This window comes from Nipponia nippon, unplaced genomic scaffold, assembly GCF_047370975.1.
Source record: "Nipponia nippon isolate SJK-2023a ecotype South Korea unplaced genomic scaffold, ASM4737097v1 scaffold_2, whole genome shotgun sequence".
Classification (NCBI taxonomy): domain Eukaryota; kingdom Metazoa; phylum Chordata; class Aves; order Pelecaniformes; family Threskiornithidae; genus Nipponia; species Nipponia nippon.
In genome coordinates, this window is record NW_028262336.1 from 129,118,091 (window position 1) to 129,143,238 (window position 25,148).

The 25,148-nt window shown below is 51.3% G+C and overlaps 2 protein-coding genes, 1 long non-coding RNA gene and 3 other non-coding genes across 8 annotated transcripts; 1 reads left to right on the plus strand and 5 right to left on the minus strand.

The window, feature by feature from the left end:
- Positions 1-3,429: 3,429 nt before the first annotated feature.
- On the minus strand, positions 3,430-8,635 carry LOC148055959 (uncharacterized). 2 transcript variants are annotated; one of them, XR_015704852.1, is made up of 3 exons: positions 6,646-8,635; positions 4,544-4,788; positions 3,430-4,085 (listed from the first exon to the last, which is right to left on the minus strand). It is a non-coding gene; the product is annotated as an uncharacterized LOC148055959 (long non-coding RNA). The 2 variants fall into 2 exon arrangements; XR_015704853.1 differs by lacking the exon at positions 4,544-4,788 and having other exon boundaries at positions 3,438-4,085; positions 6,646-6,881; positions 6,968-8,630.
- On the plus strand, positions 5,850-12,823 carry SERPINH1 (serpin family H member 1). Of its 2 annotated transcripts, none has more exons than XM_087758170.1 (5): positions 5,850-6,081; positions 8,667-9,283; positions 9,480-9,578; positions 9,988-10,220; positions 10,402-12,823. In XM_087758170.1, the coding sequence occupies exons 2-5, from the start codon at positions 8,701-8,703 to the stop codon at positions 10,702-10,704; spliced, it is 1,218 nt and encodes a 405-aa protein (XP_087614296.1). In that variant the 5' UTR covers positions 5,850-6,081; positions 8,667-8,700; the 3' UTR covers positions 10,705-12,823. The 2 variants fall into 2 exon arrangements, with proteins under 2 accessions (XP_087614296.1, XP_087614294.1); XM_087758168.1 differs by having other exon boundaries at positions 5,858-6,081; positions 8,670-9,283.
- Positions 12,824-15,770: 2,947 nt separating this feature from the next.
- Positions 15,771-22,144, minus strand: RPS3 (ribosomal protein S3). Its single transcript, XM_009476471.2, has 7 exons — positions 22,013-22,144; positions 21,060-21,190; positions 20,710-20,803; positions 19,401-19,495; positions 18,325-18,512; positions 16,840-17,036; positions 15,771-15,840 (listed from the first exon to the last, which is right to left on the minus strand). Exons 1-6 carry the CDS (start codon positions 22,040-22,042, stop codon positions 16,843-16,845), a joined length of 732 nt encoding a protein of 243 aa, XP_009474746.1. The 5' UTR covers positions 22,043-22,144; the 3' UTR covers positions 15,771-15,840; positions 16,840-16,842.
- Positions 16,486-16,622, minus strand: LOC148055960 (small nucleolar RNA SNORD15). Its single transcript, XR_015705206.1, has one exon. It is a non-coding gene; the product is annotated as a small nucleolar RNA SNORD15 (small nucleolar RNA).
- Positions 17,388-17,535, minus strand: LOC148055961 (small nucleolar RNA SNORD15). The gene has a single exon (XR_015705204.1). It is a non-coding gene; the product is annotated as a small nucleolar RNA SNORD15 (small nucleolar RNA).
- LOC148055962 (small nucleolar RNA SNORD15) lies at positions 18,864-19,010 on the minus strand. Its single transcript, XR_015705205.1, has one exon. It is a non-coding gene; the product is annotated as a small nucleolar RNA SNORD15 (small nucleolar RNA).
- Positions 22,145-25,148: the final 3,004 nt, after the last annotated feature.

Consider the following 25,148-nt stretch of genomic DNA (forward strand, 5'->3'; position numbering starts at 1 on the left):
AGATGGTCCCAGTCACTGCGAGGCAGAAGGGTGAGGAATGCGTATCACCAGTCCAAGGCAGCTCATCCAGCCAGCCTGGAAAGGGCACCCCGGGGTCCCAAGTCCCATTGGTTTGCCACGACCCCAAACCAGAGCTCCTGTATCAGTGTAAAAAGAGCACCCGACGGCCACGTGGGGCCTCCCAGCTTGCAGCCCAGGGACGGCAAACTCCTGCCCCCGAGCTGCGGCTGCCCACAAGGACCCCATCTCCTCCCTCCACAGCCCAGCTCCTGGGAAGGTACGGGAGGCAGGGGTTTGCGATCTGACCTGCCGTCACCCGTGCTGGACCTCCGCCGAGGCCATGCAGATGCCATTCTTTCCACCCGAAAGCACGGGAGGAATTTCCCCCCGCCTGGACGTGTTGGCAGGAGACCCTGTGGATTTTGAACTTTTCTCTGAGAGTATTAAACAGGGATTACAAACTGGGATCAAGGCAGTCTCCCTCCTCTATGCCCTGTGGGAAAGCTGCAGCTGGGGCCTCGCTAGCCTGTCGTTCCTTGTTCGTGCATCATGGCATACCTGCATGATGCCACGGATGGAGAATTCCCTCCCCTCCAGCGCAATCACAGTTTTTTTCCTTTTCCTTTTTCTCCTCTATCACATCTGCTGAAGAAGCAAAAGCTGACCGGTGCTTTGCAGAGGATGTGTGCCTCCATAGGCTGAATTTGCACCGTTAGGGGATATAAACCCAGCCTGTGACCTCCCAGAAAGCCAGGGGCCGGCATCCCCAGCTCCGGGCACAGCAGGCCAGCAGAGATGAGTTTGGCTCGCCACTGCTGCAGACCAGACAGGCCTGGGCACAGAACCACGGGACGCTCAGCCTTTCAGCTTCACTGCCATCCTTTGTGTGCTGTCTGTTCAGACAAAGCTGGTCCCTTCCAGCTCCAGCCAAACCGGGACCCGGGCACGGGTGCAAGCCAGAGAGGGGGAAAAGGGCTGCGATTCTGCCCAAGTCCGAGACATCGCTGCCTGCAAAGCCATCGCTCCAATGCCTTGAGCTGCATGAATGACTTCAAAGTGACAGAGGAGGATGTTGCAAGTGGAAAATTAAAACACCAATCCTGAACTTGCCCCTGAGCTGAGCAGAGAAGAAGAATCCCCCCAAAGCCTTTGCATGTGGGTACCCAGAGCTCTGATTAGCTCGGGATGGGGAACCCCGCATCCAACACACACTTGATTTGCCTAGAGATGAAGCCATGGTGTTTGAGGGCTACTGGGAACTCACCTGAGCCTGGAGTCATACTGGTCGCCGCCGGCCCTGGCCCCTGTGACTCCTCACGTGGCTCTGGGAGACGACCTTAGGCTGGATCCCTCCATCAGCCACGGCTGCTTCCAAGCTCCATCCAGACACATTTGCTCTGGTTTGGGGAGAGATTTTGGCCGATGAAACTGAGACACATGCAAGTTCCTCTGCAATCCCAGACGAAGCGGTGATAACGCTGCTCCTGGGATTGAGAAATGGTCTGGGGAGGGCTGAACTGATTGGAGAAGGTGACCTAGGGAGGGTTTCTTTAAGGCTGGTTCACCTTCTCTGTCCATTCCTGCTCATTAGGTAAGAAAGCGATGCCCAGCAGATGCGGGCAGGAGAAGCGGTGCCGAGGCAGGGCAGCATTCACATCAGTGCTGCCTTTGTCTCAGCCTTGCAGGCAGGTGGGATAACGTTGTCACCAGGATGGGGGACACAGCGGGGACGTGCAAATTTGGGAATTTGCCTGTATCAAGGAGTCTCCCAGGCCTGTCACATCCTCTGCAGGAAGACCAGATGCATCCCAGGTGGAGGCTGCAAAGAGGAGCAGTATCACCTTTGCTGCCCCTCGCCTGTGGTCCATTGCGCTTGTGCCACCCCAGCACCGAGGCCTGCTGGATTAGGGATGTTCAGCGTACATCCCATTAGCGTCTACTTCTGGAACTAATTAATCTAATTTGTCTAATCCTTTTGGATTAGATCCCATCTGCCTCCTGTGGATGCAACTGCGTGAAAAAGGACTGCCTGGGATCTGTTTTAAAATGATCTCCTGCTAGCTTCCACCTAGCTCCACGCTCTCAACTGTGGGATCTGGTGAACAGCTTTAATCCCCTGCCCCATTAAAGCCGAGAGTTACAAGAAGGGACTAAGCATCTCCGCTCTACAAGCTGCCTTCCTTGCGAGCCTTGCTACAGCCCATGCTTGATCCTGGAAAGCAGAAATCCTGCACCGGCACTGGTTCGTGGCAGCTTAGGAGATGACAGATCCTGTCGCTGATATGGGAGAACAAGGGTCCGTCTCCTGAGTCACTGTAGCCTACAGGAAAGGGTGAATGTGCAAAGCTGCTGGAGTTTGTATTTAAAAAGTTCTGTCCAAAGAGCCTGTTAGACTGCAGCGTTTGCTCTTGTAGAAAAAAGCGCTCCTTTAATATATAATCAAGGGAATCAGTAACACTGCTTTAAGTAAGACAAGCCAACCGACCACGACAGCATCAGTCCAGATGTTTTACGGCTGGGCAGGGGTTGTTTACCGCAGGGCTGGGTGTAGGACTCCCAGTACCAGTCGGATTTCACTGTCCTCCACCCCAGCAGCTCCCCCAGGCACTGCGACAACAGGCTGCAAATCTCCGTCTGGTTTGTCGGGCTGTGAAGGATCAGACCCGTATCACAAACTGGGCTTGGTTTTTTTTTTAATTAAAGTATGTTCTAGCTCAGTAGATCTGCAACCTCCTAAACCCAAAGGCTCCCCAGGGAGCATAACCGCACTTGAAATAACTCGCGACAAAAGAAAGGCGAGTTTTGCCTTACGCGCAAGTGCGTTTCAAAGCCGGGCGGCTGGAGGGGAGGAGTTGTGCTGGAGAAGTGGATGTGTCTTTTGGCAGCTGGGCCCTCTCATTACAGGAGCAGAGAGGACGGAAGAAGGCAACTCCCAGTATCGCTCCCCCTTCCCGGTCCTCTCCCCGCATCCCACTGCTGGAGGATCTCCTACGTGGCACTGTGGGGGCAGGGAGCGCTGGCCAGAGCGCCTGCAAAGTCCAATTGCGCTTGGAAATCACTCGATAGCAACAGAAATCTCCCCCTGCGATGCAGATCAGCCCAATTCCTTGCACTTCTACCCTGGAAAATACGTTCACGGTCAAGATTAAGCTGTTCACTGACATTTTGGTAGAATTTACTCATTTTCTGCGTATTGACATCCTAAACCCCTGTAGATTTATCGTGGCTGTCTTAGAGCAATGCCCCGAGGATTGTGTTGTCTGGGGGGATGAATTAGTAGTGTGGGTCAGTTAGTGACAGCAGGAATAGGGGGAATAAACATTTAAAAATCAGGCAAAAACGTGAAGTATCTTTATGCTGGGCTGCCTGTCCTCTAACACAAAGAACTATTTTTATTCAACTCCAAATTCCCCTTACTGAGGCAAAGCCATTTAAAAGGACTGAAGCACAGAGCCCTGCACTTGTGTCAAAGGAGTTTGGTGCTGGGAGGCATTGAAAGAGATCGAGATTAAAAGTTTTAGAGTTTATTTTAAATTTCCCTAGGAAGAAAAAGGAAATCTTACATGGGAAGTAATTACACAGAAGGGTTTGAAGGTGGAGCAATTCAGAGCTTGGCAGAGAAAACCAGTTGACACTGGAAGTTTAAAGGAGCTTTTCTCATTTCTCAGCTGGTACGTGCTGCTGGTACAGACCAGCAACTTTTCACCCGTGTATTGACTGCTTGCTATCAGCAAATTCATTTTTTACTACAGCAACGTAGTAATAAAGCAAAGATTGTGCTATAAAAACCCTGGGGCCACATTCTGATCATTTATGCAGACACAAAGCCAAGAAAACTACTCCAAATATATACTAGGGTACACAAAAATATGATGCTCAAGGTACTTCAAGCCTCTCTGTCCCACTGAATCCCTCCCAGAAGGAAGCTGATCTCCGAACATCACCGCCGTGAGGCCATTAGGACCATTCAGGCACATCATCATTAGAGACTGCAGCGCAAGGTACCTGCCTGAATGCACAATGCCCCGGGAAGATGCCAGCTGGAAACGTGTTTTGTTCGGGTATTTCTTTCTCCACGCACACCACTGGAAAAGAAAAAAAAAAAGTTAAATAAATCACACGAAGCCAGGAGCCTTCAGGCATCTGAAACGTGCTTCACGCTTGGCACCCAAAAGGTCGCCCGGTGCGTGAGACCCCTTGGCACTTCTCCCCTGTAACAGCTTTTGTGCAAATGACACCACGTGGATCAGTTCAGCCATAATAAAGGTTACTGGGGATGGAGGAGTGGCACAATCCTTCTCACAGCCAGAAGCAAACACCCAGTGACCAGCACAAACCTCCCGTTATCTCCTACCGCTGTTATCGAGGTCTTGTTGCTGCAAACCGTGCTGTGAGAGAAATCATCGTAGAAATCATGGAAGAAACACAGGTTTTGTTTTGCTATTAGAGCTCTGGGGAGCTGGTTTATTGCAGCTGGTGGAAAATTTTGTACAGGGAGGGCTCAAAGACCTCCCCTCATTTGAGGTGTGGAGCATTTACTCACATGGCATCATCCAAATGGCTCAGACAGAAGAAAAATGTCACTTTTTGATGCCGTCTTCTAGAATTAGTGGACTGATGCTGTGTGGGGGTACGGATAGTGTAAAGAAGAGATGATCCCAGTGCAAGACGCTTGCAAGACGACGGCCCAGGTCTCTGGGCAGACTATTCAAAGCCAGGAGACTAAACCAGATGCTGTTTTCGACTATAGCAACAAGAGGTAGGTAGCAACCTGCTGAGACCCCTGTCCTGTGAGGGAAGCAGAGAAACTTGCAGAGCCAAAACCAGCATTAGTAAGGGGGGAAAAATGAAATTCCGTGGTGATTAGAAGCAAGGGAAGACAGAGACCTCAGTTAAACAACCCAACGACGCAGCATCCTCCTGCTAATGTGGTACCCATCAATGAGAATGGTGCTTAATTACTGGGTGGTACCTAGAGTATCACTATATCCCAGACTGCCATTAAAAAAAATCCCATGCCCACTTAAAATGTGACAGGGTTGAAACCAAGCAGCGTTCAATACCCGTGACTCAGCGCAGAAACTTCTCTCTTTGCTGCAAATGCTCTCAGCCAGGCAGTCCGGCACTGGGCAGCTTTTAACTCCTCCAGCATTACTCTGGGGCTGCCAATATTTGCTGCCATAACGCCTTTCTAAACTGTGTAAGACGTGAGGATTTCGCCACTGTGTTATGCTACGATGAAGAACAGACCCCAACCGACCTGCTCATCTCACGCCTGCGGTGCAGGGGGAAATTTGGAAGTATGGAAGATGTGACAGGTAAGAGGTTCACCGCTCCATCGGCCCAGCTGCTGGGGAGGAGAGGTGGGTGTCAGCGCAGGTGGGGAGATGGATGGAAAAAGAGCATCTGGGGGATACAGCAACAGGAGGAAATTCTCCAGCTGGCTGTAGCTTGGCCATCAGGTCCCTGCAGAGCACATGCAGGTCTTCTTGGGCATCATCAAACAGGGGGGCATCTCAGATGGCAAGATGTGGCTCGAACCTGGTGCAGATGCTAAACCTTTGCTGCCTGCGACTGCTCGGGTTGTGACTGAAGCCTTCTGCAACACCCCTGACTTCATGGAGGAGGACACCCCGGAAAAAAATAAATCAGTCGCCCGCCTCACGCACCAACAACCACCCAGCCTCAAGAGGTGCCTGGAGCAGGGGGGAAAGGAGATGAACCAGAGCCCTGTAAAAATGCAAAAAGCACCGTTTTGGCTTGGGAGAGCCTCCCGTAACCCTGCTGGAAGGCTGCTGGGGGCAGGCAGAGGCAGAAGGAGGGACCACACGTCCCCCCAGCCCCGCCGGACCCCCCCTTGCAGCAGCAGCAGGGCCGGCCGTTCCCTGCCATTGGCGGGAGGCCGGGAGAGCTTTTTTCGGATCCTCCCCTTCCTCTCCCTCCCCAAGCGTTTTTAAGAGGTTTTCTCCCAACTTTCCAGAAGTTTCTCCCCGGCCCCTTATATACCCCCTCCGCGGGACAGCGAGGTGCACAGGGGAGCCGAGCAAAGCTGCATCCCAGCCCCGCACCGCCCCGCCGCAGGTAAGGGGGGGTCCCGGGCAGCCGCTGCCAGGCAGGGATGTGGCCAAGCTGGGATTGCAGCAGGCCAGGTGTTGTTTTGGGGTCCTGCATGCTCCTGGCTGGCCCCATAGGGCAGGGAAGTCGGGGGGGGGGGGGGATTGCAAGGGGGGGATGAGGGTGCACGGGGGAAAGGGGGTTGCATGGAGGAAGGGGGTTGCATGGGGGGTAGGTTGCATTGGGGTGGGACTGGGGATACGTGTAGGGTACAGACAAGCTGGCTCTGGTTTTGGAGAAAAGACATTAAAACATCCCCCCCTCCGCCCACCTCCAGTTTGCTAGAGATGGTTGCAGCGAAGCTGCACCCTGGGTTTGCACCCCAGGAGAAAATTTCAGGGGGTGAAGAAAGAGAAGAGGGGGATAAGGGAAGCACCAATTTGGTCCAAGCGGTCCCGGAGCAGCTCTGGCTGGAGAAAGCCTCCAGCCCCTTGCTCCTGCCCAGCCTGGGAGCCTCCGGGACCCTGGGCACCAGCCCAGCGCAGGAGGAAGAGCTCTCGCTACAGCCTCCCTGCGACGGGAGTGACTAACCCTGTCCTTCTGCCTGCCGTCCCTCCGCTGACATGGAACGGGCCTTTTGCTTGCATGCCTCCGTCCTGCCGCTTTGTCTCGGTCATGGGAGAAAGCCAGTCCTTGAAGGGTTGCATGCCTCCGGCCGGCTGTCGTGGGCGATGGGACCTCCAAATCCTGCCAGGAGAGCGGGTCCCCAACGGCCCCGCGGAGGTCTGCAGGATGCCACGTTGGCGTGGGGGCGTCCCCTCGCAGGGCTGGGCCGTACAAACACAAGAGAGGACGTTATCAGCTGTGCGTTCCCCCATATTCCCTCTATTTGCACCCCGGGTTATGAATTCACCAATAATCTCAGCCATAATCCAAGGATGGGCAAAATTTCTCTGTCTCGCCGCCGCGGGCTGTGTCACTCGTGGCAGCCCAGCGTGCCCAGCCAAATTTCTCGCCAGTTGCTGAAGTAATGACCCTTTTTTAAGCCGAGGATGTAAGCGGCGCGGGCCGCCCGTTGCTCGCAAGACAACTACTCCATGTATCTGTTTTCTTTCAGAATGAAAAAGGCAAACGTTGACCTCACTATGAAAGAGTTTCAAGGTATCTTTAGAAATAAAAGGGAAGAAAAAAAAAAAGAAAAACCCTCAGATTTTAAATGCTTGCTGCACCCAATGCTGTCTAAAAGTGCAGTTTGGGGCAGTTTTGAGCCTGTTGCACAAGTCTTTGCTCTTAGGTAGCCAGGATGGCCCTTCCTTTCAACAGAAGGCTCGTTCCCAAAAGGATTTTAGGATACAAATTGCTTCCCTCTCTGAGGCTACATAATTCCCAGTCTGGCAAAGGGTCCCTGGTGCAACTGCGCAGGCTCTTTGCTTCGGGCTATGTGCGTGTTTCCTTCCATATGTAATCCCAGCGGGCCCTTCGCTTCCTGCTCTCTCTGCTTTAACCCTGAAGCTGCCCCGCTGCAGCCCTCTCCCGTCTCCGCGCGCAAGGAGCAGCCTCCGAGGCTGGCCAGGAGCAGGGTGGCAGGAGAGGACCGAGGAACGCAACTCCACCGTAGCCTTGGGCATGATGCAGCCTGTCAGGGAAAAGCTCGCTTTGGGTGTGGAGGTGAAATTTAAGCCCTAGGGATCTGCCATCAGGAAGGTTTGCTGCGAGCAGCGTGAAGGCAGGAGGGAGGGAAGGTCTGGGGACAGGTTATAGGCTCGGAGGCAGGCGGGATGAGCTCCGAAGAGCGGTCAGGCACAGCATTTAGGACGGGTCAGTCTGCAGATTCAGCGAAGCTAGTAGCTCAGAGCCCTCCCTGGGGATGGGTGCACCTACGTTGAGATGAGATGCATCTACCTAATGCACGAACATATTGGGAAGGGGCTCTGCTGGGGGAAAGGAGGGGTCCACCACCTTCCTCTGTCCTGGTACCTCCCTGGCAAGGCTGTACAGACAGAAATAAGTCGGACAGAGCTGACCAGACAACGTTGGATCTTCTCAAAGGGCCCCTCTGACTTGGCTTGGTGGAAGCTCATGTGCTCCATCTAGTGTCTAAGAAAGCTGAGCATTTGGGTACCAAGCTGAGGTCCCCAGAGAGGACGATCCCTGCCGTACACTGACCGCGACAGGGCCCGGATCGACGGGCAGCACTGCGCTACGTGGCCTTTGGGCAGCAGAAACATCCCGCTTTTAGCTTTTCCTGACCAGGGCAGAGGTTTGACCTGCTGCTCTGGGGACAGAAATAGCTGTCACTTGCCTTCCCTGACCCCTCCTTAAATCATTTACTGTATGTGAACATATAGTAATAGAGTAAAGTTGCTTAAAAATGAAGCTTTCATTCAAAATGCACAGGCTCTGCATGCCAAGAGTGCAACCTGGGCTCTTGAAGGTTAACTGTTGCTCAGGGAAAAGCCCAGCAGGGACGTGGGATCGTTGTACCCCAAGTGACGTGTTGAGGCAGATGCTCTGCCTATCACTGGAGCGGGTTTCACTGGAAGAGCCCCCGGGGTCTCTGAATGCTCCAGGAAGGGCTTGAATCCTGCTGACGGTGAGCTCTTTTTGCCCAGCAGGTCCTCAGAGGTGTTGGGTGCTGCTGAAGCCATGTGGATTATTCCGGTGCTTGCTTTCTGCGGCCTCGCTGCAGCCGTGCCCTCGGAGGACAGGAAGCTGAGCGACAAGGCAACGACGCTGGCTGACCGCAGCACGACGCTGGCCTTCAACCTCTACCACGCCATGGCGAAAGACAAGAACATGGAGAACATCCTGCTGTCCCCCGTGGTCGTGGCCTCTTCCCTCGGCCTCGTGTCCCTCGGGGGCAAGGCCACAACCGCCTCCCAAGCCAAGGCAGTGCTCAGCGCAGACAAACTGAACGATGACTATGTGCACAGCGGGTTGTCCGAGCTCCTGAACGAGGTCAGCAACAGCACAGCCCGCAACGTCACCTGGAAGATTGGCAACCGTTTGTACGGCCCTGCCTCCATCAACTTCGCCGATGACTTTGTGAAGAACAGCAAGAAACACTACAACTACGAGCACTCCAAGATCAACTTCCGAGACAAGAGGAGCGCCCTGAAATCCATTAACGAGTGGGCAGCCCAGACCACGGATGGGAAACTCCCAGAGGTCACGAAAGACGTTGAGAAAACTGATGGGGCCCTCATTGTCAACGCCATGTTCTTCAAGCGTAAGTTCTACCTTCAGTTCTTGATACGAGTGACCCAAAACCTAGCCTGAGCCAATACACAGCAGCCCAAACGGGAAGGTGAACAAATCCTAGGTCCGTGGGAGGCATGCTCTCTTTCAGAGCGAGTAGTTAGGAACCGTGCATGAAATTACCACCCATCCCCTTTTCTTACCAGCTCAATTTCTCTCTCCTGTAGCTCACTGGGATGAGAAGTTCCATCATAAGATGGTGGACAACCGTGGCTTCATGGTGACCCGTTCCTACACTGTGGGAGTTCCCATGATGCATCGCACAGGTACGTTGCAAACCTCCTGCCCCACGTCAAGACCAACTGGAGTTACACTCACCGTTGTTCTGTTACCCACTTTTCCACCAACTGCTTCCAAGATTGTTTTCCCTCATGGTCAATGAGTGAGAGAGAACAAAGCAGAGCATGCTTGGTCCGATTCAATCTCTCAGTGAGCAGAGAGAATCCACGTTTACTCTTGGGTGGCTTGGCTGTTAGGAATAAATCCCAGCTCATCACGCAAATGAGAGCCGCAGTTTTGAGTTGTTGCCAACTCCAATAACACTGGGCCAGTTCCCAAAAGAGCGTTCAGACTGGCTTCCCTTGCTGGTCAGGGGAAGCGCAGGGTGAATTCGCAAGGCTGTGGGTAGCTTTGCCTCTGCTCCACATCTCACTGTTTCCTGCTTCTGGTTTCAAGGTCTCTACAATTACTATGATGATGAGACAGAGAAGCTCCAGGTGGTAGAGATGCCACTTGCTCACAAGCTCTCCAGCATGATCTTTATCATGCCAAACCACGTGGAGCCTCTGGAGAGGGTTGAGAAACTGCTGAACAGGGAGCAGCTAAAGACCTGGGCTGGCAAGATGAAGAAGAGATCAGTGGCCATCTCGCTGCCTAAAGTTGTCCTGGAAGTCAGCCATGACCTTCAGGTAAAGTTGGTCCTTAAAGAAAACAGTTGGGCCTTACAGTTCTTTGGGGTGGGAGAGAAGACAGTGGGATGATGGGTTATCGGTGCCTGTCGTCCTTTTTCCAGCAGCTAGTCTAACCTGGCCGGAAAGGATTGCACTGTGTCATCTCCGGGAGGGCTGCTGACCTCTTTTCTCCTCCTAGAAACACTTGGCTGATCTGGGCCTGACAGAAGCCATTGACAAAACCAAGGCTGACTTGTCAAAGATCTCCGGCAAGAAAGACCTTTACCTGTCCAATGTCTTCCACGCCGCTGCTCTTGAATGGGACACCGACGGGAACCCCTACGATGCCGACATCTATGGCCGAGAGGAGATGAGGAACCCCAAGCTCTTCTATGCCGACCACCCCTTCATCTTCATGATCAAGGACAGTAAAACCAACTCCATTCTCTTCATCGGCAGGCTCGTAAGGCCCAAAGGGGACAAGATGCGTGATGAGTTGTAGTTAGGTTGGGGTTTTTTTTTCCCAGAGCTTTGGTTTGTGTGTTTTTTAGTGGGGGATTTCAAAAAAGGGGAAACACTATTTTGTATCCTTCTCGAACTATGGGTGCTATTCAGACCAGGGTGCATTGTGATGAGAAACCAGCATACACTTTACCTCACCCCAAAATACTTATTGCACAAACCCACCTCCAGAGAGGAACAGGGGAGCCTGGCACAAGAGGGTCACCAGGAGTGGAAGGGAACTGGCACGCTCAGCTGAGACGGCTGGGCTGATGCCTAGCTCCTCCCTGCACTAGAGTTAAGCCTCCTGCTAAGTACCTTGCTGTCACCATCAGCCCTGCAAAGGCACGAGCCCCCCACCCTTCCATCTCAAATGCTTCTGCACATCTAGCTCGGCCACTTACTTTTCTCCCACTTGGATGCTATGCAGCACCACACCAGAGCTGCTCTGGTTGCTTTGCAGTTGTTCCTTGCTTCTATCTTCAGTGGTATAGAACAGAGCACGAAGGGCCAATTCTGCAGTCCAGCCCCCTCTGCGGCCCTGTGAACAGAGCAGGACCGCGACAGCATTTAGGAACGGAGATTGCCTGGAGTTGTGCCCTTCTGTCCTGCCTAACCCTGCTCGGGATGACTGTTCGGTGCTTCAACCGCAGCAGGTCATCAGCTAGAACACTCACTGCAAAGCCAAGTGCAGCTTTGCTCAACACTTCACAGAGAAGTAAGTGGCTTTAGGGGTGCCAACAGAAAGGCCAAAGAGCAGATGGGCTTCTAGAGAGAGAAACCTGAGGTTCCTTCAGCACTCTTGCAGGACAGAAATGGCTGTGCTCCACCCCTCTGGGGATCACCAAGGGGGCTCTTGGGCCACCATCTGGAATGAAACATCCTGTACCAGGCAGACAGAGCAACTCCACTTCTCTTGGTGCTTCAGCATCAGCACATGGGGCTGGGAAAGAGACAGTTACCACTGTGAAGGTCTCCCAGTTATGAGCAGGGCTGGTACCCATCTGCTCCTGTAGCAGGCCAAGGGACGACTGCTGCCTTCGCACAGGGAGGTGGGTCAGGGTCGCTTCCACTTTATCCTTTAAATACAAAACTTCAGAGCTGTCGTTACCTGACTTCCTAATGACCCTTTTCTGAAGCTCCTCTCCTCCATGATACTTTAGCTCCCTGTTGGCTGACCTGGATAAGGGCACGCTGAAAAACAAATGTATTTATAGTTATACTCGTATTTATGTCTGATAGTTAGCAAGTTTCACAGCCTGCTCCAGCCTAGACTTGGAGGCTATTCCCATCTTCTTCTCTTTAAGGGATATCATCAGGTTAATACTATTTAAAGAAGTAACTGATATGATCCCATGAGCATTGAAGCACGTGTCAGATAAGCCTTGCTACGCACTGAGAGACATCGCAAAGCAAGTAATGACAAAATTATTTAAAATGAGAGAAATCTGCATCACAACCCAAGTGCCAGTTATTTGAAACCAGCAAGGACAGTGATTGCCTTGCTTTTCTGTGTTCTCATTTCCCTGCCAGCGTGCTTGCTGTCAGGTCCCTACACAGAAGCCCAACAACACTGCATTTTTTCAGACCATACACAGGACTATTTCCACTTATTTATTCAGTTACAACTACGAAGTCTCTTCTTAGGTGTTTCCTACAGGCAAAAATACAGCAGCTTGAGCCTCCAAGTTTGTCCCGACCGTGCCTTCTCCAGGTTTGCAAGGTTACGCAAAAGCTCGTCTGCCCTAATTCCTACCCAAACCAGCCAGAACGGGAGATCTTGTCCCTCTCCTCTTCCCAGATCATACTCCCAGGTGCTTTCCCCACCGCGTTGGGAGGCAGGAGGCAATCCACGAGGATTTATCCAAATGCACAGGAAGCCTAGATAAAGCCCAGTGTGTATGCTAGACGCTACCCGGTGAATCGGCGCACTGAAACCCACACGCTGTAGCACGTTACGGAGGATGGGGGGTGGGTAACAGGGGTGGGCAAGGCGAGAACACACTGTGGGATATTGTGAATAATTTGCATCATGTGGATGCAGGCGTCTGATGGCTTTCTTTGTCCTTGTACCACACAATGACAGTTGTATAATTTTGCAATAAAACTTTTTCAATGAACCTCGGGCAGCCACAGTCGCTTGCAGGGTTGGGGTGGAGGCAAAAATACTCTTAGAAGAGCTTAGGGAAGCTCCTTGCCATCCTTAAATCCAACACACCTTTCTTAATCTGGCAGTTGTGGGCCAGAATTACATTTAATAACAACACGTGAATGTCAACAACACGGATGTCATGGGAAAGGAACATTTAGTAGCAGGCTGGCTTTTCACTTTAACATCTTTCTCCTGAAACTGCAAGCGTCCAGCACCTTTAGTGCTTCAAAGATAAGAGGACCTACTGCCCTCCCCTGCTCTGACATTTAAGGGAGCAGCAAATGGCTCAGTTAAAGAGAAAATACGGCAGCGTAGGAATAAAACTGAGCTGTTAGCCACAGGGACCAGCCTTCCTGACCCCACAACCCAAAGCTTCTCTAGCTGGGATCCAGTGGAGATAAATAACGAACCACAAGAACCTGCACCATCGCTGCGGGAACACAGCGAAGTCTTGGAAAATCCAACAGCGTCGGACCCTGCTGGTCCATATCCTTCCGCTGCTGGAAACGGATTAACCTGCTCTCCATTCAAGCATGCAACCTTCCGCCACTCGGACAGAAGCAAAACTAAAGCTACAGACATCTCCCCTTTTCCCTGTGCCAGAATAGCACGTATCTGGGACGGGCAGGCACACGCATCCGCGCGGAGCTCTTCACAGACTGAAAAAGCACCATATGCTTGCCAGATCAGTCTCTCGCTGCAGAAAATTACAGCAGCCATCTCCAGCACGAACCGTGGCAGCCCAGGAACAGCATCAACCTGGCACAGCGATATTGCGAGGAAGTTAAAAGCTTTCCAGAGCTCCTGAGCCCATCCTACCCGCAGCTCGTCTTGCAAGCAGCTTTAAATACTCATTTTTCATCCTAGGGAAGACAGCACCCTCAAGACACAACTGAATAAATGCCCTACCTCTCCTTGAGCAGCTTCTTCCAACAGCTCACGGTGGTGGTATACTCCAACCAACGCACTCTAGAAAGGTAGTCAGTTCAAACATGCAAACCTCAACCATTACTGGAGAATCCTCGATGTTGTCCTCAACTTCTCACAACACGATGGAAGCAGCAAGAGAGAGACAGCAATACCACTCTTAAACCACACTGCTTGCTCATCTCTTGATCTTACACACGAGCAACTAAACATCTCCTTTCTACCAGTGATCAGCACTGTGAGGTTAACAGGCTGAGGGACTGGGTTGGAGGACTCCAAACCAGTGAGAGAGCTGAGTGATCTCCAGGAAAACCAGCTCTCACTGGAGGACGGCAGGAGAAATTTCCATCATCTAGTGTATATATTTTTAAGAATTTAGATAAAAGATGCAAGGCTTGTGACACTGTGTGTCACCCTTCTACTTCTTTTCACATTCCCTGCTCCTACAAAGTGACAAAGCTGGTCCAACTTTTTTGGAGTTTTTTTCAAAATTCAAATTCATGTTAAAAAAAAAATCAAGAAAATAATGTTGGTATTACTTACTCCAACACTTAACGTGTAATATCTTAATTTTAAAGCTTTCCACTGAAAGATGTGCACAGAAACCTGAAATCAGACTCATTCTCTGACACCCTGAGAAGGCACATCTGTCTCTGACAGACTTAACCAGCTTCCCAGGCAGCACCCCGCCGGGCCGGGTTTCCAGGAGGCCTGCCAGGGAAGCTGGGAAGAGGAAGGCTGAGGCTCACACATCCACACACGCTGGCAGACAGACCAGTTCCTCACACCAGCAGTCTGAAATTCCAGTTCCTAAGTTACCTGCCCAGCTCCTGCAGAGAAGCTTCCTGAAAATGGAAACCTGGATGTAAAAGCTATTCCTAAGCAGCAAATTTTGCACAATTTTTTGTACCATTTTTAGCGCAAACAAAGAGGTTCTGAATTTCTCAAAATCTGAAAACAAAGCCTTGATCCTGCGCACATGATCTCTTATGATGCGCATAACAGTCTCTTCCCATTGCTGAACCAGATTTTGGAAAACACCCTGGGAAAGGAGCTGACAGAACTAGAATCTCTGCCTGAAACTTAACCGAATGCTCAGCCTCGCTGCTCCAGCTACGGGGCTTTAGCTTGACCGCAGCAGACAAGAGGAGCATCAAAAGTACTCATACAGCAATGGAACAGAAGTGAAAACACATCTCTGCCTACAGACCACACATTTCAATAGCATAAGTGGCCTTGTCATCTATTATCAACTTCAGGATCCACCTATGCTACCCTGCAGTTCATTAAAGCCAGTTATTAATACAGTGATAAAGTAACAGACTGTCTGCTCAGGCCTCACAGGAAGACAAGTTTTCTCCCTAATTGCTTAAGTGTATTTCCATTTCAAAGCTTAGGATAGAAGGTTTGAAATCCAGATTGTAGACTTTTTTTTCCCCCCTAACTAATGCATAAATGAAGTTTATCTCACCCCACATCTCCACCAACTAAGGTTACCTGACCCTAACAGGAGCTTATAATGTTCCTATACAGTCTATAGCCTTGAAAGTCACATAATTATCTTTTCAATGTCAAGGGAAATGGATGTACAGAGGTGAAAAAAGCATTTGGTAGAATATAGTAACACTTCAGTTGAAGCCAGAAAGGTATAAACTACCGCAACTGCTCTGGACATTGCTAAAAAAGCTCCCTCTTCTGGAAACCTCGGAGAAAGGGACTGGTATATAAGTGAAGAGTTACCAGTACTACTCCAGTTCATGGAGTGTTAGTCATGACCCTTTAAGCCCTGGATTGCTGCTCCAGTTCTACCTAGAAATCAGCATTTTGTCCCCACCTTGTTTACATCAGGATCTGGTAACTTCACTCCAAAAGGGTAACAGAAGCTGGAAGAAATGCAACGGCATTCCTTCCATACCAAAGGCGGGAGCAAGGCTTTCCGGGAATACATCTTGCAAAAAAAAAAAAAAAAAGAAGCACCTCCACAAACATTGTCTTTTGTGATTTTATTAACAGATGTTTTCAGGACAGTCAAGCTTCTGGTTGCAGATGTTACAAACCCTACAACAAAAAACAAAATACTGAGTGAGATGGTGGCAAACCATTTCCCGTAACCATTCTCCTACCCAAAACACAGAACAAACAAACAGGCTCCAAGAGTTCGCATCAAACAGCATCTCACTTCTTGCATTTTAGCCAACGATCCTCCTTTTCCGCACAGGAGCAGACCTTGCCAGGCAGATTCCCTTGTTTCACTGTGGCCCTGCAAACTCCCTGAACGCTCCCTGTTCACGCAAGGCCAGCTTCAGTCAGAGAACACAGCCTGGCCTTCACCAGCAGCTAAGTCATCTTCTGGAAGAGGCCTTCAGCCCTGTGCTTCCTGCTGCTCTGAGCAGAGAAAGCGAGCAAAACTTGTAAAAGCCGCAAGTTGCACGTTTTCACTTGGGAACAACCCAGAGCAGGTCTCAGACAATTTCAAGCTATCAATTTCTGTCTTAGAAGCTACTCATTCCGGGAGACGGGATTTCAAACCTTGAGTATTTTCTTATGAAACAAGCCTACACATTGTGCTTAATGCTACTAGCTTCTAAGTCTATCCCAAACTGGATCCCGTAAGGGAGAAGCGTATCAGGAATATATACCCTGTGCTGTCAACGGCACACTGGTAGCAGCTGGTACAATGTGAAAACATCCAAGGCACTGAACCCTTCTCAGACAAATGCCTCTAAGTCACTCAAATTGTGACCCAAGGTCCCCAAATCCATGCTGCAGAACACAACAGGACCCAGGGCACTTGGACAAGGATATTCCCTTTCAGACTCGTCATCTCATCTTCACTGAAGGGTGTGCTCAGCTGCTTTGCAGCGTGCCTTAAACCATGCCGCCTCCATCCAGGGCAATACTCTAAACCCAGCCCAGCTGATCGCTGCGCCTGGTACAACGCAGCAGCTTTTCCTCCCTCCCAGCACCCCAGCTACCTGACAGCTTTTTTTGGTGACACGACACCTTTTCCACACAAATCCTCCCCAAGGCCACCTCCCACCGCTCGCGGGCACCTACCCCTCAGGCAGTGGGAACCGGCTGAGGCATGGCTGGCTGTTCTGGTTTGCCACCTTTCTGCTCTGAAATGGGGGTGGTGGGCAAGATCTCTTCTTTGGGTTCCACAATGCTGACGTGGTCTGGTAGAGGCTTTTTGGGGCCAATCTTTCCACTTGGGTCCCAGGGCAACATAATCTTTACTTTGATCCCCAGCACTCCTGCAAAGAGTGACAGGATAACACCGACACGTTCATTCGACACAAAACATCAAGCACACATTCAGCAGTGACAAGCTCAAAGGTTACAGAACATGCTACCTGCGTCAAAAACATCTCCTGACAACACCGAAGATGCAAGCTAACACAAACGTGCTATAGCTTAATAATATAGTCACTGTGAATATTTATCAGCGTGTTTACCTTTATCCAATTCATTGCCTTTGCTAACTGCAGCCTGCGACTGTGACAAAAACGTGCTATACCCTTAAGTCATGCCGTGGTTTTTAAACCCTGTCTTTCCCAGGATAACTCGGCTAATTTTCCAGGGAAATTGCACTGCTTTTTTGCATCCCTTCTCAGACAAATGCCTCTAAATCATCCAACGAACAGGACATCCTGTCCAAGGCAGCCTTAGCACAGCACCACAGAACGTGGCACTGAACAGGCTGCGGTGACACAAGGACATCCCTTCTGACTCGTCATCGTATCATCACCGAAGGGAAGGTGGAGAATAGCTTTGTCTATGCTAGTATCCCTACATGAGGTGGTCTGCAATTAAGTAACCCAAAGCCAATTAAGATGCAGAAGTCATTTGTGTTTTACCAGGGGAAAGGACAAGTGTAAGCAGGCTCGGCTGGTTTAGCTGGGAAGACTTGCCAGGGCACACCTACGGGGGAAAACTGTCCGACACTTGCTTTTTCGTGGGTTTTGCAGCACTCGTGTTCTGTCTGCCTCCCCCTAGGAGCCAAGAAAGCCAGAATCCAAACTGCCAGCAACTCAAACTCAGTCAATATGCATTTCGTTTGTAAGTTGTTTTGCTACCAACCTCAGAGGCCACAGGACACAAGGAAGAGCATGTGGCGAATCTAAAGCCACATTCTCAACTGGAAACATTCAATCCCCACCACTAGAAAAGCGGATGACCTGGGATGACTACACACAATTCTGTTATCTGCTGAAGGCCCCTTCTTCATTCCCCATTCCCATAACGCACATGCAAATAAAATTCTACTTCAGATGTAATGTGCAAAACTCCACAGAGAGCTTAGTTGCAAAAGCCCAAGAAAACAAGATATTTTCAGAGTCAGACCAACTAGCGGTAGCACAATCGAACCACTCTGCAAGATCAGTGGTGTATCAAAATCACGTGAGTTACCACCCCACAGGGGACAGAGGAAAGCCTCCAACCTGCAGGCACGGGATGCCAGGAGTTGAGAACTTCTGGCTCCCAAGCACTGCGAGAAGGAATGAAGAGAGCTGCAAAGGGATCTGCATCCCAGCCACTCACCCTGCCGGAGAAGGACGTGACGCACGGCTGTGTCAACGTAGTAATTCACTGGGTCTCCACTGTGGATCATCAAGCCATCCACAAACTTCATGGACTTGGCACGCTGACCTCTGAGTTTGCCGGAGACAACCACCTCACAACCCTTGGCGCCGCTCTCCATGATGAAGCGGAGGACACCATAGCAGGCTCTGCGGGGAGAGAGCAGCAACAGCCACAGCGTTATTCCCACTCTGCCAAACCCACGTGGCTCTGCGGAGGCATTTTACACCAATTTCAAGCACAATCATACTTCAACTGTTGTTTGTAAAAAGCCTTTCGAACGCACACCCGTGCAACCAAAGCTCTGCCAATGCTACACAAACCAGCAAAAATCTTCACGCCGTTTTAGCACTGTCAAACCCAGCCTAACAAAACTCTTGTGACTTACGGTCCTTGTAAGACTGTGGACACAGGGACAAGCACACATTCTTTGCAACACAAAAGCAGCTCCACAGCTGCAGGTGGCCAACGCACCCACGCCAGGAGCGCGGCTCCCCATCCCTTCTCAGACAAATGCCTCTAACTCATTCAGCGATGACAGGATGCTCCTGCTGAAGAACCACGCGCAGCATCACAGAACGTGACACCGCGGAGGTACCGCAGTAAGAGCCACCCGCTTCTGACTCGTCATCTTATCGTCACCGAAGGGATCCGAGAAGCAAGGCCACTGTCACCTGAACTACAATTCAGCCACAAGGCTTGAAATTGTGTTTCACTCCTCCACCCATTTATTCACAAAGAAATAAACGCAAGCTTTACGCGCACCAGTTGGACAACTTGTAATCTGATGTACTCTAAGACTTCAACTTCTATGTCTGAAATACATTATCTAGTAATTACTAGCAAAAGTAACTGTCCACTAAACAAAAAGCTTCTATATGGCAGAATTATCAAAACTACAAGCTGCCCTCTCCAAGTGCAGCATTACTAGGTTAAATTTTTGAACTAAAGACAAGTTGGCAAGGAGGGGTTTTTTTAATGGTATTTGAATCCCACACTTCTTGACTGTGCCATCCCATTCAACTTGCTCTACTCACCGACGCACTGCTAAACCTCCCAGAAGCTTGTACCGCAGGGACTCGGCCTGAGCGATTGCACACAGACCTCTTGTGGCCACCTTCTCGGCATACAGCTACAAAGGAAAAGAAGTAAACTCAGAAACAGGGCCGTATTTCAAGATACTTTTAATTTAACAGAACACAGGAGCTTTATACTGGTCTATGCCCCATCCTCTACACCCAGTTCAGTTGGTCCTTCCCCATGTACGTGCAGCAGCTTTATCCTCGGACACTACACTCCCGTAACTCCTTTGGTGCCTCTCTCCTACTCCTGGCAGAGCCGAGACACACTGATGACAGTCCACTCAAAGTCAGGAGACCATTAAAACATCCATGGTGCGGTCTCAAAGAGCTGCTGCGTCAAACAGCCCCAAAACATTATGTATCACTGGAGAAAAGTATCCAGACAAGCACAAGAACTTTGCACAAGACAGTTTTTACAACACACCAGTTACATAAATCTGCTTAAGTATGAAAATGAAACCTACGAGAAGGTTTGATTTTTGAAAGCTGGGAGGGTGAGGTGTATTAAAGCTAACATCTCCAAGAGACCAAAGTCTGATACCTCAGAAGAAGCAGACATTCAAAACCATGCACACAGTATTCCTAGAGCTGACAAATCACGATGTGCTCCGTGAGGGTTTGTGCCATTCAGTACGTTTAAGTATTTGCTGGAGATAACCAGCAATCTTCAACGTATAATGTGATCCAGCAACACCAGCCAAGCCGGAATAGATGTGAGCACCACACATTCCCCCTGCCACCCCTAATTTGTTTTAGAGGAAAGCAAAAGCAAGGACACGAGATTTCAAACATTAAAAGACAGGCAATTACCGGTGTGTCACTTTAGTGTCTATTTCATTACAGTATCGTACTCAAAAATCTCAAAGATCCTTCTGCACCGAAACAGTTACTTTGTAAGGACAGAAGCATTATGAATTCAATAAGGGTTATGGTAACACACGAATACCAATCACTATGCTGTTAGACTAGCTTCTCCCCTCAATATTGGGACAGCAACATTCTCTATAAAACATTTACAGACAAGTTTAAAAAGTTTTATCTGCATCCTCCTTGTTAGGAAATAAGATGAAACCAGCCGAAGTGACAGCACTCAAAATACCATAAACAGCAAAGCATTTTGTATTTCAGTGCAAGAGTGAGCACGGGTAAAACACGCCCTAAGTTATCTTCAAGTCAAACCGCCTTTCAGCTGACACCATCCAGCGCGTGCAGAAAGCTAACTGCACAACCCCCTTACTACTGTTTTAACCGAGACAGTTTTTACCTCAACGCTTCCCTCAGGGAATCCAAACCTTTTCTGCACAACAGCCGTCAGCTCCCGGATGCGGCGCCCCTTCTCACCCAGGACATTCTGAGTTCTGAAAAAAAAAAAATACAGTACAACTGAGGAAAGTGTCTCCAGGTCTGAGCCTATAAACATCCCAAAGAGCTTCCAGACTGAGCATCTAACTTAGTTCAAGGGTTGTAACGCTGCTGTATCACTAAAGATCACTTCAGGGTCTCCTTCCCAAGTAGCTTCCCGTAATAATATTTACCACTTTAAGCTTCAGCCTGCAGCAGCATCCCTTACAGCCTTGCACAGCACCTATGAGTCAACAGCAGCATCTCAGTTACCTGGTGGCCAGTATGATAATCTCAGTCCTGGTTGGAGTGACGCGGACTTCGACTCCGGAGTACCCATCTTCAGCCAGCTCACGAGTCAGAAACTCATTCAGCTCAGCTTTGAAGATACCGTCAGCGACAAACTAAAAAAAAAAAACCAACAAAACAAACGGACCAAGTCAAGCTCTGTTCAAGCCCTCAGCCTGAACACAAGATCTTCACATTCTGAGTTTGGGTGCATTTCATCCCTGGGACCATCCTGCAGACTGGCAGCCTCTCCCCTCGCGGAGAGAAAACAGCAGTGGGGAGAAATAAAAGCATCTCCCCTGAAGCTGCCAGAGACGATTCACTTCCAGCAGGAGCCTACACCGCTGCCTGATCCACACCTGGCCACAGCCACGCTTCGTGCTGAAATCATAGCTCGCTATGTCTTGCGGTGGTACTGTGATTTGGTATGAATTTATCTAAAATAGTTACAGAGGTCACATCCCTTCAGCAGCCCCGCTTCCACCCTGACAGTGCACAGGCCCCAAGCCTCCCTCCCTCCCTCTCCAAGGCAGGCAGAGCCCTGCACCCTCCCGGCCCCTCCGACCCACAGCAGCACGGAGTCACTGAACCCAAACCCATTCCACTAAAAAAAAAGGAAAAACCAAGCAAGTTCATCAGCTTCCAGCACCGTTCCGCGCCGCTCAGCACAACCCCAGCCTGCCTCCCTTGCGCACACAAGCCCCGAGCCCTGTGCAAGCCCCACGCAGGGTTGCGGCCCCCCGCGCCCTCCCTCACCCCGGCCTCCCGCCGCCATGTTCCCCGCCGGGCCGCCGAGCAGCATCCGCCTCCATCCTCCCGCATCCGCCGCCATCCCCTCGTCTCCGCCCCGCCCCGGCGAAACCCGAGGCCGCCCTCGGCGCGACAGCGCCGATATGCAGGCGCCCCGCGGCCGCGGCGAGCCGGGCCGCCGCTCTCACCTTGCGCTTCTTGGAGATCTGCACCGCCATCTTGAGCCGCGCCGCCCGGCGGAAAGGAGGGAACGGGCCCTCGAGGGAGGGCTATATCTGCCTTCCGCCGCTCCTCATTGGGCCGGGCACATCACGTGGCCTAGCGGGCGGGGGCCGATGGGAAATGTAGTCTTCTCCGTGCGCCGACGCGCCGCCATGTTGGGGAGGTTTAACCCTATCGCTGTCAGTGGGTTTTTTCCACCCTGCCAGGCCGCTGTGAACGCCCACAGCCGGCATTAAAACGGCTATAAAACCGGTATAAACGGGCACAGGAGTTAGCAGCGTGATAATTCACCCTGGAGACCCACTCTGGCGGTAAAGAGGCCCTCCCCTCACAGCCCTGTGGCCGGCCACCCCAGGCATGAGGGGAGCACAGCTCCAGGGCCAGGGGGAGGTGAGGGGAGCAGCGGAGCCCTTCTCCTACCAGGCTGCTTCTGGCGTTTTCGCCTTTTTTTGTAGGCAGTCAGAGATGAAGGAAACACCCACAAGGAAAAAGGTGTGAAAATCACAGAGGGGTTATTCCCAGGAAAACATCAGGAGCCGTTGCTGCCAGAGGATGCTGTACTGTCATCCAGTAATTTGCTGCTTTATGTAAATTTTAACAATAGCTATTAACTATTTACAGTTAACTGTAAATATGGACGATCTAACTGTAAACTTAAAGCTATTGCAGGTCTTTCCTACCACGCGTGTGCAGCATCTGGAGCAACAGGGCTGTGGTCCCTACGCCTGGCTGGACGACAACTGACGCAGTAAATAGGAGAGCTGTGGCTCCAGGGCAGATCTGTGGGGTTTTTTTTCCTTCTATACTGGTATCATCACCTCTGCAGTCTGGGCACTGGGTTAAATTAGTAACAGCAGGATGGGATTTCTCACCTGAAACTTCTGGGGTGGTCAAAGATGGGGAAAGTGGCAATTTTTTTTTTCTTTTTAAATGGTTTAGGGATTGTAGGGGATTACAGGGGTTTGGTTGTGCCATTTCAGTTAGAAATAATACTAATGGGTAGAATTGATACATGAAAATACCTGCACGCTAGTAGGTAAATATGGTCTCTTTGGGAAGAGTCAGCGAAGGGAAGTCCTGCCTCGCAAACCGCCCAGAGGGGAGCCAGAAGACAGGGGCATAGGGGCAGAAAAGGTTGAAATGAGCTGCGTGGCTTTCCCTAAGGCTTCTCTTGGAAAGCCTTGCCTGGGGCTCTACAGAAACCGAGCGGCCATGGGCAAAGGCAAGGGCATTGCACAGCTCTCCTCCTTACACGGATGCTGCAGGGGTCTGCGCAACAAAAGAAGAAATTAAATGTTAGAATTATCAAAAAAGAAAGAAGAAATGGGAGAGCATCATTTCATGGCTCTGTAAATAATTCCCTGGTCTGCCCACTGGGTACACCTGATCCTCTGTCTCCAAAAGGGACCCGGGAGAAGGTCAGAGCAGGGCAGCAGGGATGCTTACAGGTCTGGGAGCACCTCTGCGTGAAGTAAGCTCTGCAGGCAGGGACTCAACCTGGGGAAGGTAAAATGTGGTTGAGATCTACCAACCCACGCAAGCTTCGAGAGGATGAGCAGGGTCTGACCGCTGTCCTCCCACAAAGAGTAGATGAAGGCAGTGGGAGCTGGGTGTTTGCTGCAAACAGGCTTCGTAGAATCACAGAATGCTTTGGGACGGAAGGGACCTTTAAAGCCCATCCAGTCCAACCCCCTGCCATGGGCAGGGACAGCTTCAACCAGATCAGGGTGCTCACAGCCCCGTCCAGCCTGGCCTTGAATGCTTCCAGGGATGGGAACCACCTCTCTGGGCAACCTGGGCCAGTGTTTCACCACCCTCATTGTAGAAAATTTCTTCCTTATATCCAGTCTGAATCTCCCCTCTTTTAGTTTAAAACCATCCCCCCTTGTCCTATTGCTACAGGCCCTGCTAAAAAGCCTGTCCTCGTCTTTCGTATTTTTTTATTTAAGTATTGAAAGGCCGCAATCAGGTCTCCCCGCAGCCTCCTCCTCTCCAGGCTGAACCCCCCCAGCTCTCAGCCTGTCCTCCCAGCAGAGCTGTGCCACCCTCGCACCATTGCTGTGGCCTCCCCTGGCCCCGCTCCAACAGCTCCATGTCCTTCCCGTGCTGAGGACCCCCGAGCTGGACGCAGGGCTCCAGGGGGGTCTCCCCAGAGCGGAGCAGAGGGGCAGAATCCCCTCCCTCGCCCCGCTGCCCACGCTGCGGGGGATGCAGCCCAGGAGACGCTTGGCTTTCTGGGCTGCGAGCCCACATTGCCGGCTCATGGCCAGCTTTCCATCCCCCCAGCACCCCCAAGTCCTTCTCCTCAGGGCTGCTCTCCACCCCTCCATCCCCCAGCCTGTACGGACACCGGGGGTTGCCCCCACCCATGTGCAGGACCTTGCACTTGGCCTTGTTGAACCCCATGAGGTTCACACAGGCCCACTTCTCCAGCCTGCCCAGGTCCCTCTGGATGCCATCCCGTCCCTCAGGCCTGGCACCCGCACCGCTCAGCTTGGTGTCATCTGCAAACCTGCTGAGGGTGCACTCGATCCCGCTGTCTGTGTCATTGATGAAGATACTGAATAGCACTGGCCCCAGCTTGTCGTATTTTCAGTTTTCTTTGGGCTTTTGACTACAGAATGAACCTCTGGACTAGATTTCTTCTGAGCCAGCATGGCTGCTCCCTTGTTTGTAGGTAGCTGACAGTAGTGGATTGCAGGTTAGGGCCAGTGGTGGTTCGAAATTAGACGGCTGGTGGCCCCCATGTCCCCACCAAGAGGCATTGCCACAGGCTGGTCTGCCTGGCAGCCACCTCCCACACCGCCTCCGTTTTCGGGTTTGGACTGCTCAGGTCGTGCAAAAGTTGATGAGCAAAGATCAGGTCCCCGTAAAGCTGCCGGGCAGCAGTCAGCATCGCTCTGGGAACGGCGAGGTGGAGAAGGCACCTCTGCTCTGGAGCTGGGACCAACCCACGAAGGGAGGATGGAGCAGAGCGGGACCTTTGCCGCCTTGGGAGTGTGAGTGAGGGTGTCTGACGTGGCCCGGCCCTCGCCCGGCTGTTTAAGCTCAGGGTGGCCGCATCCAGACCCCAGCTGAGGTTTGGCCCGTGCTGACTCCTAG